Consider the following 15,964-nt stretch of genomic DNA (forward strand, 5'->3'; position numbering starts at 1 on the left):
ACGACCCGGAAGTAAACATAATTTTCTTGTAGCAACCAAAGGTCACAGTTGGCAGAAGCACAAGCACTAGCGTAGAGGACTGTTCCACATCTCGGTGAAGAGGATACGATTTTTGTTTAGTTATGTGAGAGAACATATTTTTGTATGTATTTCATCAAATCTTTTTGGTCTGATGGAAGAGACCTTTTTCTTGCGCTTTCAATTTTCAAAGCCAAATGCAGTGCCACATACGCAAATTTAGCAGCTGATATCATTTGAATTATCTGTAACCTTAGGATATAAATTACTGATTTGCCACATCTCAGTGTCGTCGTAGCTAACTTACCGTTATCACACTGTAAACTTATACTGGAGCTAATATTGTGTGACGTGCTAATAGTTATTGGTCTAATTATGAAGCATGGACCATGTAAGACCAATAATTGTTTAGTGAATTGAATTTACTGCCCTTGTACACAGTTTACGGCCATCTGAAAGAGAACAATCACTTTTGACATGAACTCTTTAACCACAGGGGTTCCCAATATGTGGTACAGGAATCCCAGAGGAAACAGTGTTCCTTAGTTTTTTTTTTTTTTGTAGGTATATATCATATCATTGATACATTTCAGATGAAATAATATACCCCTAGAAGTGTCGTGATTATTATAAATTACTCCTGGCCAAATTAATTACCCAACCTGAATCCAACTGAATATGCGTTTTATTTGCTGAAGACAAAAAAGCCCTGAAACAAGCAGGAGCTGGAGATGGTTGCAGTACAAGAGCATGACCAGGGAATATACACAGTGTTTGGTGGTGTCTGTGTCTATGATTACTTTTTCAAGATTATGCTAATTTGTGCGTATAGAGGGGCGTATAGAAGATGGTGCAATTCCTAATTGGATCACCCAATATGGATGTAAATACTCTCAAAATAAAGATGACAGTCTGCAATTTATTTGTTGTTTCATTTCAAATCCAATATGCTGGAGTACAGAGCAAAAATAAATAAATTGTGTCACTGTCCAAATACAGACTGCACTGTATAGAATGTATAACTCATGTGGTACTGTTTGAGCACTACCATACCAGGACAACCTACCTGTTTTTTTTTCCCTTTCACACCATCTGTTTCTGACAGCTGTGGGTGTGTTTGAGGGATTCTGTCTAAATTAGGGGACCTTTAGCTATCTTGAGTATGTGTAACAACAGAACTCAGCCGGAGCTGGTGAAGCAGACCTCTATGCATGTACACCATTCAGAAGCCATCTTACCTTTCTTATACCATTTCTTACACAATATCAGTGTATATTCTGTCAGTACTTCTTTGTGTGAGTCCAGCAGTCTCAGATTGCATGTGCAATAAGAAATAGTTACCACCAGAAATAATATAAAATATATTTTTTGGAGAATAATCAAACAATAAACATATGTTAAACCTCTGGAGTCATAATGTAACTGTACATGCTGCTTCAGTTACTTGAAGTGTATTTATGTAAAATATTCTTCATTGTACATAAAAACTGTTGGTGCCCATGAAAATGTATGCAAAATCTGAAATAATATTTTTAAAACCACCCCAGAAAGAATCTGTTTAATATTTTCCTGGCCCCCGAGAGACGTATGGGCGGTACTGCCCACAGATTTTTGGATTAATCCAAAATCCACAATGCATTAAATTAGAACATATCTTAGAAACACGCTGTAAGTATGCACTCAGAGCATTCATTACACTCTAGCCAACAAATACACTTTTTACCTTGCCAGCTTTCAGGGCAAGAAAGGGCAGTGAAACAAAAGGAGCCTCCCTGTGCCCTGATTGCTTATTACACCCGAACCATATCATACACAAAACATCATAAAGGACAGCACGTTGCATTCATTTCCGCTATGTCTGATACTTGCATCTTGATGATTCTGTTGTCCATACACATTTTAGTGTAATCCAAAATGGCTGCATTCGTATTCAAGCTGTCACTGTTTTCCAGCTGTGACACCATTTTGAACTCAATGCCATACATCTCTCCACTGAGAACATGGTAGAGAAGTAAAGCAACCAATATGAGGTAACTTCTTGGGACAAGAAGTTACTATTGGTCATCTGATAGGCAATTGGTGTCCTTACAAGCCAATTGAGCAACAGGACAAATTAGACAGGACTCTTGGCTTTAAAATGAGCCCTGGGGCGGTTTTGTAGGGCTTGCTATCATATCAGCCAGCTCAGTGGGGGATCTAGTTTGGTTGCAGCCTAGGCCATTTAAATAATCAGATTAAAAGTCCTTACCCTTTTGGAAATAATATCCTTTTGTCTGGTAGAATACAGGCTTTGAATTGATTTTGGCAAAATCTCAAAAACTCGAATAAAATGTTTTGTCACTATGACCAAGTTATGGGTGAAGTCAACAAAAGTTAATTTTCAAGGTAAAAAGTAGTCTTTCCTTGGAAAGCCTTGTAGAATTTGATGGCTTTTAGATACATGCACAATTTTTTTCCAGTGGTAGTAACACTGTGTACCATAATTCTGCCACTAGCTGATGTGAATTTAGTGAAATAAACAGTACAGCATGTAAATTATAAGGTGCCTTGTTTGTGTACCATGAATACTTTCTCGCATACTTTAATCTTGATGGTACATACATGCCCTTCAAATACTTCCATCATCAATGTCTCTGCTGCGTGTTGCCTTAAAGTTATAAGGCTTTCTTTAAGAGTACTGTAAACCAGGCAAAACTGCCTTTTTCAGTGCTTGGAGATAAATCAGTACGGGTTGTGTGGCATGCTTGATTTCCAGTTCTGCACTCTCTTTTATTGATATAATCCCCTATACAAAGGAGCATCTCCTTTGTACTTTTTGTTTTGAGAATACAAGTGAACTGACTGAGATGAGATGTGTTCATTCTTTCACGATGGCCACCTCCTTAACTGACCTTAAAATTTTGAATCATGACGTGAAAAGTGGTACTTTTCTGGGGTGAAATTCTGCCAAAATAGCATACAAAATAAATGACAATCTGTTTTTATATCTTTTGCATTTTCAGAAGCCATTCCCTGGCTGAATGTAAAATGTGACATATCAACCGGTGTGGAATAACTGCCTGGCTTTCAGCTATGAAACATTTAAATTCAAAACACTGGGCTATTAAGCCACTAGGACAGGCTTCCTGCGCAGTTGCTGCTCAACCATTCAACAAAATATCTGGATAACCCCCAGTCATGGGTGAGCTTGACAAACTGTGGGTTTTTATGCCAGAAATATATCAATGAGGTCTGTATACTGGGTTTGGATTGTTCATTAGTATGTATGTAGTATGAGATAACGTACTGTACTGCTTTTTGTGTTGTGTTCCCTTGTTTGTACTGGCAAGGGGTACACACCTGAAATCAGTGCCCTTAAAAAGGTTGAAGAAATTTAAATTACAGTAAGGCATTTAGCAGACACTTATCCAAAGAGATTTACACAGCTTACAGCTAACACAGTTTCACTTACAATCCATTTATGCAGTTGAATAGCTACTGAAGCAATTCAGGTTTAGTACTTTGCTCAAGGGTACAACAACAGTACCCCACCTCAGAATCAAACATGCAACCTCCCAGTTACAAGTCCCATTCTCTGTTTTACTGTCCAACATTAAAATTTATAAGTGTAGCTTACCTTGAGCTGCATGAATATAAATGAACACCACACAGAAATAAACAATGACCAAATACTTATGCATTTATTCATGTCATTTAATCATATCGAGCAGCTAAGTCTATCTAAACCACGGCACTACCAAATACAAAAGATCCCTTTTGTCTAAAAGCATTGCCAAAGTAAAAATATATCATTTAATATGATGCATATAAGCCACATTATTACACAAAAGGCTCTGTTATGTAAATATGAAAAAGTATGAAATGGGTCATTTTATTGCTCTGAAATATTTGATTCTGCAGATTATTTTCCCTTTCCTCCAACAGGCTTACTGACAATAACCACTCACAGTTGCTGTAGTTCCAGTTATATTGCCAGAAATCAAGGGATGAAGGAGGCTGTGTGTGTGTTGGGTGGTGGGGGTTATGGGAAACTATTCTCAGTTATCTAGGCTATTTGTCATATGTATAATTTGATGAATGCATATACATATACCGACAACCTCTGAAGGAGATTTTGTTCCCTTTCCCCCTTCATTAAGTGCCCGATTCGAACTTATGTATCGTCCATGCATAGAACCGACCCTGGAGAAGAATGCCTGAAGAGTGCCAAAAATTCTTTAACGATTAAAAACAGTTTCAACCACGCATATATTTGTCTGGTCTGGTGTGAAATGTTTGTTTGCTGGTTCTTGTCATTTCTCTCTTAAGTGGAAACCATTGTCTTAAGCATATCATACATGAAGCAAGTCTGGCATGAATACATATTTCTCAAGGGGCCATGCTTGTGTGTCTGCGACATCTGTTCCTGGACCTGTCATAGCTATGGATGGCAAGTGAAACATTACTAGTGGGCTCTGTGTTCTGAGTGAATCAGTGTGGAACCAGGCTGTCCTTATACATCAGCTCAGTGGGACGTGTCTACAGGCGACAGTCATCATGGTGAACGGCTCTTAGTACATTTAAACACTGTTAAGGCCTCACTGTCTGCAGTAACTGAGCTCAACAAGTCTATGGATGAGCTATGACCCATTGGGGATGCTTGAGGTGAAAGTGCTTTGTGTCTTTAATTATTTCAAAAAGCTATATATAATATAGGCCTATATACTGTGCAGTAAGGCTGTCAAAGTGCCATGAAATTGAGTTTGAATATTAGCTTTTGTAATTAGTTAGCGTTCGAATATATTCGAATATCATTTGCCTATAATTAACAAAAATAAGCTGCTTATTGAAGGGCGCAATATACACGTGACGCTCCCTTTAAACTGGCCTGCGCGTTATTTTCCACAAGCGGGCAGTAGAATAGAGGACATCGGTGAACTTTCATACTAGGTTACTACATCTGGGGCCTCATTTATAAAACGGATTTTAGATCAACTGTGTGGCGCGTACGTAGAAAATCATGTCAAAGTAGTGATTTATAAAATTTAAACATGACTCGATTTGACCGTGGAAACGGCTGTCTACGTCAAGTCTTCACTTGACGTATGCACGCAAGTTCGTTTTATAAATGAGGCCCCTGCATTTTCTATAGCCTAATTCGCACATGAATAAAGCACTTTCTCGTGGATGTAATTTGCAATTTTTGATTGTTTATAGGAAATCCCTGTTTATTTCTTAACACAAAAACTATTCAAACAGCTAATACCTGTAGCCTAAACCGATATAAATTACTTACTCGGTTTAGTTTGTTTAACTTCTTTCATCGTCCAATTTTATCTTCAGAACAGAAAGAAAACAGCCTGCCATGGGAACATTATTTAGCCTAAATTGTTAGCTGACCAGTAACGTTAGCACAGGAAATGAACTTTGCGTGCATGAACATGATTCGCCGCATTAAATTAAAGCCTGTATATTTATGTTAATTACAAAACGCGGGATCCAAAACTAATATTCGAATGCTCAAATTTAGGTTCGAACTTAAAAAAAAAAAAAGATTTTCGAATAGTTTTCGAACTTAGAATATTTTTTGACAGCCTGTACTGTACAGAAGGGTGACAAATGAAAGGAAAAACCAAAATAAACTGTCTTAGTAAGATGTTGGACCATCACGAGCTGACAGAACAGCTACTGTGTGCCTTGGCATAGATTCTACAAGTCTTTGGTACTCTATTAGAGGAATATAACACAATTCTTCCAAAAGATATTCCCTCATTTGGTGTTTTGATGATGGTAGTGGATAGCGCTGTCCAACACGTTGGTCCAAAATCTCCCATAGCTGTTCAATTGGGCTGAGATCTAGTGACTGCGAAGGCCATAGCATATGATTCACATCATTTTCATACACATCAAATCATTCAGTGACCATCCGTGCCCTGTGGATGGGGGCATTCTCATCCTGGAAGAGACCACGCCCATCAGGATAGAAATGTTTCATCATAGGATAAAGGTGATCACTCAGAATAACATTGTATTGGTTTAGAGTGACCCTTCCCGAGTGGACCCAAATTGCACCAGGAAAATGTCCCCCACAGCATTACAGAGCCATCAGACCCATCACTGTAGGGGTCAAGCATTCAGGTCTGAACTGTACTCTTGGTGTACACCACACATGCACTCGCCCACTTGTCAAAAATATGCCGAAGAATGACTCATCTGACCATATCACTTTTTACCACATCTCTGTAGACCAGTGCCTATGGCTTTTGGACTACTGAACTCTAAAGGTGCATTTGTCTTTGTAATGAGGAGTTTATGCACTGCAACCCTACTTTAGTATGCCTCTCTATGTAGTTGTCGACGATCTGTTCTTGCTGATACAGTCTGATCAGGCTCTGCATTGACATTCTCAGTCGCCTGTGAAAGAGTTGCTCTGCTGTTTTTCTTTATATATTACCCTAATGTGTGAGCATCATGGTCATTAAATGTGTGTTTTCAACCACAATTACCGACCTTATTTACTGATCTCTTTCCCATAAATCTAAATGCAGATGTCACTTTTGCTGCCATTCCTATTGAAACACTAGCCAGTTGAGCCGTCTTTGTGACTGAAGCTTCTGCCATCCATGCCTCATTAATGAACCCTCTTTCAAAGTCACTTAGATCTTTTTCTCTTGCCATCTTGATCCAAAATTGACTGGGCCTGCTCAGCATATTTATACATGCCACAGAGCATGATAGAATGTTAATTGCCTAATTGTATCATGCAGTAATATATAATATATCATTCTGCTGCAGTAGCCTTATATTGTGGTGATCCTGACATTTAGTAATTCTAACACAGGACCCTGTTACATTTCAGCAAACCAGAACCAGGAAGAGTGCATTTTGTCATTAATTTGGGTGTCTTTTACCAGACTTCACGAGACATTCTTGTTAAATAACAGCTTAAACAGAATAAATTTACTGGTTTGTGGGTCTTTCAGAACGGCATAATGATGTAGCGAGTCTCACGAGCTGACATGTCCCTACCATGGAGCTTCTCCACCCTAGCTCCCCAGTGGTGGAATGAACTCTCTGTTCCACTACGAACCACTCATTGCTCATCTTCTGCCGTGGTCTGAAGACTCCTCTCTTCAGACTATACCTGGACTAACTTACTATCATCACTCTGCAGGGCAATCCCAATCTGGGATAATTTTTATCACTTAAATCCTTTGTTCCTATAGCACTTTCATGTGACACATTTACCTCCTGTGCCACATTCATGTTACATGTACCTCCATCCAGCACTTATATTGTACTTTGTATCAGCATCTTAGTGTGGCAGTGTTGTATAATGGGTAAGGAACTGGTCTTGTAATCTAAAGGTCACAGGTTTAATTCCTGGTTAGGACACTGCCGTTGTACCCCGGTGCAAGGTACTTCACCAGTGTTGCTTCAGGATATTTCTAGCTGTATAAATGGATGCAATGTAAATGCTATGTAAAAAAAAGTTGTGCAAGTTGCCCTGGATAAGAGCATCTGCTAAATGCTTGTAATGTAATTATCTTAATGTTGTAGCTTGTCATGCCTCCTAGTTTGACTTAGCATAGGTTAGGTGAGGGGGGGAGATGTTTACTGTGTGAACAGGACTTAATGCATTCTTGGCTATGAATAACTGTTACAAAATGAGTATTTTACATTATCGGACCTGTGTTTTGTAGTTGTTCACATGACCTTCAGTATGCACTTATTGAATGGCGCTTTGGATAAAAGTGTCTGCCAAATAAATGTAATGTCCTCTGTTCTTACTATTCCCGCAACAGAGCTATCCCATGCATCAGTGTTAATTATAGCCACACCATCACACCAAACATCACAATGCACAAGCATGCTATAATATGAGTAGGCTGCTGTGCAGATGAGCAGTTAAAAATAATTAAGGGGCAGTTGAGGCTATCTTTCTGTTGTATGCTAACTGTTGACGGTTGAGTATGACACAGGCTTTGCAGTAATTTGAGAATGTGACACAGGTCCTGGCCCACAGCCCAGTGTCTCTGCTTTAAAAGCGGGACAGAATCTGAAGGTCAGTTCTCTCCCCATATTCACCATTGACTAAAGCCAGGTCAGCATAGCTTTAGGGAGTCTGAAGGAATGATAAGTGTTTGAATGTTTTTTTTCAAAACTCACTGGTTTTTTGGGAGTTAAGGAACTGGACTTGGACTTTCCTATCTGTGATTTTTTTCTTTTTTCTTTGTATTTTTCTGACAGTGGCCAGGTAAATTTATCAATACAAACTAAATTGAAATGAATTCAATGCAAGCCTTAATCAGTCTGGACACGTTTCTGGATTTTTACAAAGTGTGCCGATCTTTCCGATCACAATTCACAATGCAAATGTGAAGAGACTAATGGCACACCAACATGCAAAATTTAAAACGACGCTGTGCGCATTTTTCACACCAGAAAGCAAGAAGAAGTCAGGCATTTCATGAAAGCTCAGTCAGTCATACTCGTTTAAAAAAACTCATGCCCAAACAGTATTGTCCTTATATAAATTGAACATACTGCACTGAATTGCAAATATATATATATAATGATAGAAAGTTTTCACAGCAGTGCTTTTTTAGAGCATACACTGTATCTGAAAGCAGCAAGTATTTGTATTTCTCCCCATGTATGTGAGTTGTTGCAGTGTCTTGACAATATATGTTATTCCAATATATTGTCAGTATATTTAATTTTCGTAAGGGTGTGCATTGAATTTGGATTTAATTTTGCTGGGTGTCATACATCAAAAAACAGTGTTTTCTAAACAATATCAAGATAAAGTGCTTGACTTTATGCATGTTCAAAATAACATTGTTACGCTGCTCCATTATGATGAGGCTTTTTCCACTAAAGAATTCTGGGTAGGAGGCAGCCCTGTGTCGCCTTGATTTTCTGACAAGAGCTCTGCAGTGGGATGTTAGATCTTAGAACAACTACCGTCATGCTTGACCTCTTAACTGACCCTCTGGTTCAGCTGTTTCCAGAGCCATTTGCTCATACCAGGAGAACCAAGAGACCTGGCACCTGTTCAAGATAATAATCCATAGTGTTAAAACCACACTAATGTGTCAGATGTGCTAATGAAATCCTGTTTGTTTGTCTTCTTTTGAGAGCTGTGTAAGACTACTACTGGCAGTTTACTGCAGCTAAAATGTCCTGTTAATCTATTGAGTATTAATTAATTCACATGCAGATTCCCAGAAGTGTTGCTCCTTAATCAATAGCTTTAATAAAATATGGTGTACCTAGTCAGATACGCTACAGGAATCATTGTTATGTTTTATAAACTGGTTTGTATGGTTTTTCGTTTTTAAAAAATTTGACTTGGAAATGCACATGCCGAACGACAGAAAAACAGTTTTTATATAGCTGGGGATTCCAGCAGAGGGCGTCACCGAGAAGGAGGGCTATAGTGCAGTTCCTGCGCTCATTGGATAGAGGTACAAGGCGGCTGCGCTGTGAGAGACTGCGGTGGATCAGCTGAGCGAAGCCCAGTGGAGAATCACAGCAACGCGACTCTTGTAAAAATTCTGCGCTTCGCTTTACTATAGTATGGCATCCAGGAGAATGGAGACTAAACCAGTGATAACCTGCCTCAAAACCCTCCTCATCATCTATTCCTTTGTGTTCTGGGTGAGCATATCCTCTTTTGAGAACATTTTCTCGCGATTAATGTCGTTGAGATGTGATAATGTACTTTAGAAACGACATGATGATATTATTTCTAATAAATGTCTGCATTTTATGTGCTGTTGCTGCTGGAAAACAAGTACATGTACACTGGCTACACTGCAAGCGACCGAGATACATTGCGGCCGCTCGCTATAGAAGCCTACGTGCATTTGTGTTATTTTATGTTTATTTGAAAGGCTTCTTGTGCGGTTTGTTTTATTCCATAAAAAGGATACACTAGCCTAATATTATTTCGCAACTGTGTTGTGACCATTTTACCTATCAATTCGATATACTGTGACCAATGTGTTTAGTAATATTTCGTTATTAATTGCACTGCTACGGAAAAAATTGTTATTCGTTAAACTTAAGTTTTACCGTGGTTGGTGATTCTGTTCTTTCGAAAGCCTTCAGTGACCTTCGTATGCGCATAATGAAACAAGGCAGTGTCCATATACAAGTGGAGCATCCGCGCATTTAACAACAACGGTTTTCCGATGAGCAGGTGTAATTTCAGTCAAGAGATCGCGGGCAGTAATCTAACTTGCACGTTGAAAACTAACGCAATGAAAAACAGTTAACTGCAAACTATTTAATCGGTGCGCCATTGGCACCGCCCCATGGACGCTTCTGTGTCTACGGTTTAAAGAATTCGCTGTGAGAACGGAGTAAAGCGTATGTTGCCTACAGATCAGACGTTTTGTTTGTGTCCAAATTACCTGATCGTTTTTACCGGGTCCTCGTTGCTCAATATGCAGTCCTGTGCAGTTTTAAACTATACAAACGGTGTGAATGCATTACAGTTATCCAGCGTGATACCTTGTAATATGTGATTGCATAGGCTACAGGCAATCACCCCACACTATAATAAAGATATAGTACTGTTAAAAACGTGCGCGTACAGCAAAGAACTGGCAACCATGTTAATCGTCTTTCATAGTAGGCTAATATTTCGATATAAGATTTTTCTATTTGATTTGGGTAATCTGATGCAAAATAAAATCATCTTCAAATTACCGCTGTCAGCATTTTATCAGCACGTTACCTGAAATATTGGCAGTACACGCGTTGTCTAATATTAAGAAATAACTATGTCTAAATACAGCTAAACACACGTTTTCAGATAACAAGAAAAGTTTTATAATATGGATCTGATGCATAATAACACATTTGTGATCGAACATGATGTAATGGAATGTGGACGTAAGAAACTACATTAAACTGATAATGCTTCTGTAATTGCATATGACGAATATAATTTGGCATAATTTGCAAACCCATTAGAAGGTCATGTAAATAAATAGTAGTTCATACCTAGATCTGTCCATATTTTGGCAACTGCTGATGTGATTCAAATCACAACATGGTGCATTTAAGAGTGTCATTATAGCTTAGTATTTAAATAGCTTTGATGAACAGTGGATCTTTTTTTTTTTTTTGTCTCGGTGCAAAAATGTTATTAACCTACTATTAAGTGTGTTAAATATAGCCTTTGTGGTTATATTTAGTTCTGATAAGCCTGACCTAGTAAATCCATTCTCAAGTACAAACAGGTTATGATTGTGTTACTATACAATCTAAATTTTTTTTAAATGGTATCGTATATTCAGCCACTAGTTTGGCACGCTCTGTTTGAGAGGTTTGAAGTTCTTAAATAATCCAAGTTTCAGAATCACACTAGTCTAGTCTGTTAGGAATGGTAATACAACACCTTAAAGACCCGCCTTAATCCCCTTTTGACGTGTGATAAACCTTCTGGAAACAGATGGTTCTCACATTCACAGAGACAGTATTTTCATATTCTCATTAAAAATAGATCCTCGCCCCTCTGAGGGATTTCAGGGATGGAGACAGAGTAGGATCCAGGGCTCGGTGTCATCCTGCTGTCTCCTCCAATGCAGTTCCACGGTGCTGTCTCTGACTGTCTCCTCCCACGCCTTCACCTTTTTTACAAATCCCATCATCAATGCAACAGGCTCAAATTAGGGCTGTATTCATACATGCCAACTCACACAGTGTCAAAATGTTTCAAGTAAAATCATTAATAGAGCACTTGTAACTCTAATACAGTATATGTGGCCCCTATTGGACACACACAAACTCTGGTTGAGTTAATTGATTGCTGATGATTTTTCTCAGGCTGGCTGTATTACAGTTTGATCAGTACACATATAAACATGCAATGCAACCTTGCAACGATGAATTTGGAAGGATAAACAATTGTATTCTATTGACAGAGGGTTTCCAGATCTGGTACTCCACTGGTGTTTTATTGGACAATGAAGGGTTGCTCTCTGCAATCCCAGTAGTCTTATTGTATTATCATCCCATTAAATGTTTGGCTGTAAAACGCTTTTCTTCATAATGCATATAGGTTGGTTATGGATGCTTTAGTATTCGCGTAGTGAAATAGCCAGGTTTACTCAAAATTTCTTTGTGCTTAAAAAGTGGCAAGAATTTCAAATGAGACAACTGTCTGTGGTTGGAGGGCTACAAAAGAGCTTGTTGTTCATTCCCTGAAGTTAATTTTATGTTCTGGTATGTATGATAATATGCCACAAGAGTTCTGAGAACCATCTTATCATGAAAAGTACCACTGGAAAGGTCCTGTGCTGGTGAATTTAGCAAATCCAGAAAAAATGTCAGTAAACTGTATGTTGTAATTTGAATGAAATTGCATTATTAAGACAATGTGTAAAGTGTGAGATAAAGATGTAAATTGTGTCAAGAAGTGTTAGAAATAATGTTCACTCTGACTTTTTTACACATTTAGTTTTTTTTTTTTTAAGTGGTAACAGACTGTAGTGGTTTCTCTTGTGGGAACTGGGTCAGCCAAATTGACCCTCTTGGCTTTTTAACTGTACCAAGGATGGGGCCATGGAGCACTATGGCCAAGTTTTCTCTGAAGTGCGATAGGCAGGGACATGCCTGAGTCTCAAGCTTGTGTGGGTCTCTATCTGTGGGGCCCCAGTAATGCAGCTAGGCAGCCATTCCTCTGAACTGTACAATTCCGCCTATAATCTCTGCCTGTGACCTATATTCCACACCCTTCTGTCAGTAGGGTCTCGAGGTCTAACCCCAACGCAGGGGTGATGCCACAAATGCCCCGGATTTATTTGCCAACTGGTGGAGTCTGACAATGCTGAGAATGAATTCTTTTATTACCCTTTCTGTAGACAGGGAGAGTAGGAAATGATTCATGGTTTTCCTCAGAAAATATAAATACTTTGTATCCATCACATTCAAGGGATGGCTGAGGCTGCTTGGTCCTGCGGAAGCTGTGTAGGCTACTGTAGCTGGGGGATGGGGGGAAGATATGGGCTGTGTGGGCGGGTAGCAGGTGTTGCCTGGGGCATCTCAGAATGCTCCCAGAGTATAAATCAACTGTCCTGAGAGGAAAACAAGGACAGAACACCTGTGTGTCTCAGCCCAACTATTCAAACCAGGAAGAAATGAAGTACACAAAACCCGGACCATGATCAATAAGGAAACTCCTTATCCTAAGCTCTGAAGATACTTGCAATGTTGAAAAGTCAGTCTGACAGTCATTTTTATTAAACATTTCTATTTTGAGATTGACTCTTCTGTATTTGCCTTTAAAAGGAAGAGAATAGCCTTCCATTGTATTCAGAGTTTGTCTGCAGTGAAATAAGATTCCAATTTCAGACAGATACGAGCATATTTTAAGGTTAGAAGTGGGAGCACACAGTCCCATTTCAGATGATAATTGTAAATCAAGTAGTTTTTCACAGTGTTGTAGTGTAATCATTAGTATGTTTTGCTCTATAGGTCTTTATTCAGGAGGCTTGAGAATTTATAAAGAGCTGGCTGAGCGGATAAAAAGGGAATGTGTTTGACAGTGCTAATGTACAAATCTATACAAATCTTCAATGATCAGTTGGGCATTAATTTACAGTAAAGTTTTAAAATGTGATTGAAATTTTGGAAATTAAGTCAACCCAAAAACAACGTTGCCAGAATTGAAAAACACTTAAAATCCAACACTCCTGACAAACTTTCCCAGAGGAAAAAACCCAGATGCACGTATATAAAACTCACCGCCCAAAATGCAGCCTACGCTGTCTGCATGAAATAAATGTCTTATTTACTAATGCTATAGATAATTATGCATTTGGCAAGTGGAACTACCTGTTAATCGCATTTCGCCCAGGAAGCAGAGCTTAAAAGGCACAGTTCAAAGACTGCACTGTCGGGTGCCTTGGATATATTCTTTGGATGTGAGGAAATTGACGTATTTTTTATGGTGCATCATAAGAGTGTATCCCTACGGACAGCTCAGAACAAAATGCAGCCTGTGACATTCCAGCCGTGGAGGCAATTGTCGATGGAATCGATCCAGATTCAAGATTGTAATGTTGCAAGAAGTTTAGAGGAGTTTGGCTATTGCTGGGATGGAATGGGAATATTGAGTAGGTAATTCTATGTCATCTTTTATTTCTCACAATCCATTATTTAATTATATCTTTGCCTGGGTGTTTTTGGCGCAGTAATCACTGGTTCCATTATTTATTTATTTTTTGACAGTTCCCAGTTTTAGAGTTTTCTGTGATTTTTCTGCAGTTTTGGATGGTAACTATAATGTGGCCTGCTCCTGTCAGCAGGCTTGATGCTGCTCATTCCTTCTCCTTTAGCTATTGTGCTCCATCAGTGACAGCAGGTGCTCCATCAAAGACTCAAAGCCCACTATGCAGACTACAACATGTATCAAATATAACTTTAAATAAATAAAAACAAACACACAGTAACCCTGTTTTTTATTATTTTACTATTGTAATTTGAACATGCTCTGTTTCTAACAATGTTCTGTCAAAGGCAAAAAGTATGCTTTGTCCATCACAAATTATAAATGTATTTTTATTATAAAAAATCATAAATGTAATTACTTGTATTTTTGCTAGCAACTGCCCACTGATTTGTTTTTAAACTTCAAGCCCTTGTTGCTGTCACTACAGTTGCACATGTTATTTCAATCATTTACCACTGATGCGCATGGGATCTGATGTTTAATTTAATGAATTCATTTAAGCACTGTCATTTCTGCCTTTTTTCAGTTTTCTGTGATTTTTAACTTTGCTGTGTGACTGCTCCGTGTCTGTAGCCAACATTTTCTGTGACAAACACCATTATTGCATGACTGTACTGCTTAATCTGTACTGTTTGATGATTTCTTGCTCAGGGAGTTGAAATAGTGTGATTCTACTCGCAAAGATTCTCTCAGGCCTACACCTGCGTCTCAGTCTTGCATGTGCCTTGATTTACATCTGCTCTGTAAAGGCGGAGAAATTTTATGCAAAAATCAACGCTTGTTAATTGTGTAATTTTTAGTAGGTTCAATGGAATACCTAGTTATACACTTATAGTATATCCACCCATTATTGGCATGATTCTTCCTGAAATGCATATGCACCTTATGATGACTCAAGGATATGACGTGCATACTGCACTTCCGGTGTGCCTGTTTGATACACAAGACCCATGTTTCTGGGTCAGAATGCATCATGTATGCACCTGAAAATAGTCGCAAAAGGCTTAGTAAATCTGGCCCCAAGTGTTTTCTCTTAATAGCTTTAAAACTACAGAAGATTAAGTGGGATTTAAATTATTATGTGACAGAGTAATTCTCACATTAAAACTGAATAAGACTAAATTGGTAGGCTGTTCATCAAAATGTCTTAATCCCAAAGGCACACAATGACACATTACAGCTTCAAATGGCCACTACATATCTGAAGGTTCACACACTGCTAGAGTATTTTAGAAGAATACCAGACAGAAAATCATAAGAATAATGGGGGTAGCCACAGACAAAACTATTGAGAGACAGAAGAACCCCTGGATCACCTGGATGACCATGTTTTTCTTAAATGCTGGACATGGCATGTTTCACCGATTTGCATCCACTTAATTCTGTAAACGCAGGAAAAAGGGAATCTATTTCACAGCCTTGCTTATGACTGTAGATTCAAAGTCTAAGGTAATTAACCAGGGGTGTCACTTTCAAGAAGGTATTCCATTATGACCTGAGAACATATCTCTACCAAATGTAATGAACCACTTACTCAAGACAGACAAAATAATGGTAGAAAAGTAAATTAATGAAGTAGCTAGTGTAAAATCATATAATCTACAACAAATATTAATGAAGCGTAAAATGGACACTTGAGGATTTATTGAATGATAAAACTTGTGCAGCCCACGGATAAGAATGTACTCACTGTTTTATTCACAATTTGAGATCCAAAGA

General features: G+C 38.5%; 1 protein-coding gene across 1 annotated transcript in view; it reads left to right on the forward strand.

Annotated features, from left to right (window-relative positions):
- Window positions 1–9,485: 9,485 nt before the first annotated feature.
- The window catches only part of tspan7b (tetraspanin 7b), a 51,224-nt gene continuing 44,745 nt past the window's right edge, over window positions 9,486–15,964 (forward strand). Inside the window, exon 1 of the mRNA XM_035407980.1 lies at window positions 9,486–9,660. Within this exon, the coding sequence (XP_035263871.1) occupies window positions 9,580–9,660 (81 nt within the window). The 5' untranslated portion in view covers window positions 9,486–9,579. The remainder of the gene's footprint in view (window positions 9,661–15,964) is intronic.

Source organism: Anguilla anguilla, chromosome 3 (genome assembly GCF_013347855.1).
Source record: "Anguilla anguilla isolate fAngAng1 chromosome 3, fAngAng1.pri, whole genome shotgun sequence".
Classification (NCBI taxonomy): domain Eukaryota; kingdom Metazoa; phylum Chordata; class Actinopteri; order Anguilliformes; family Anguillidae; genus Anguilla; species Anguilla anguilla.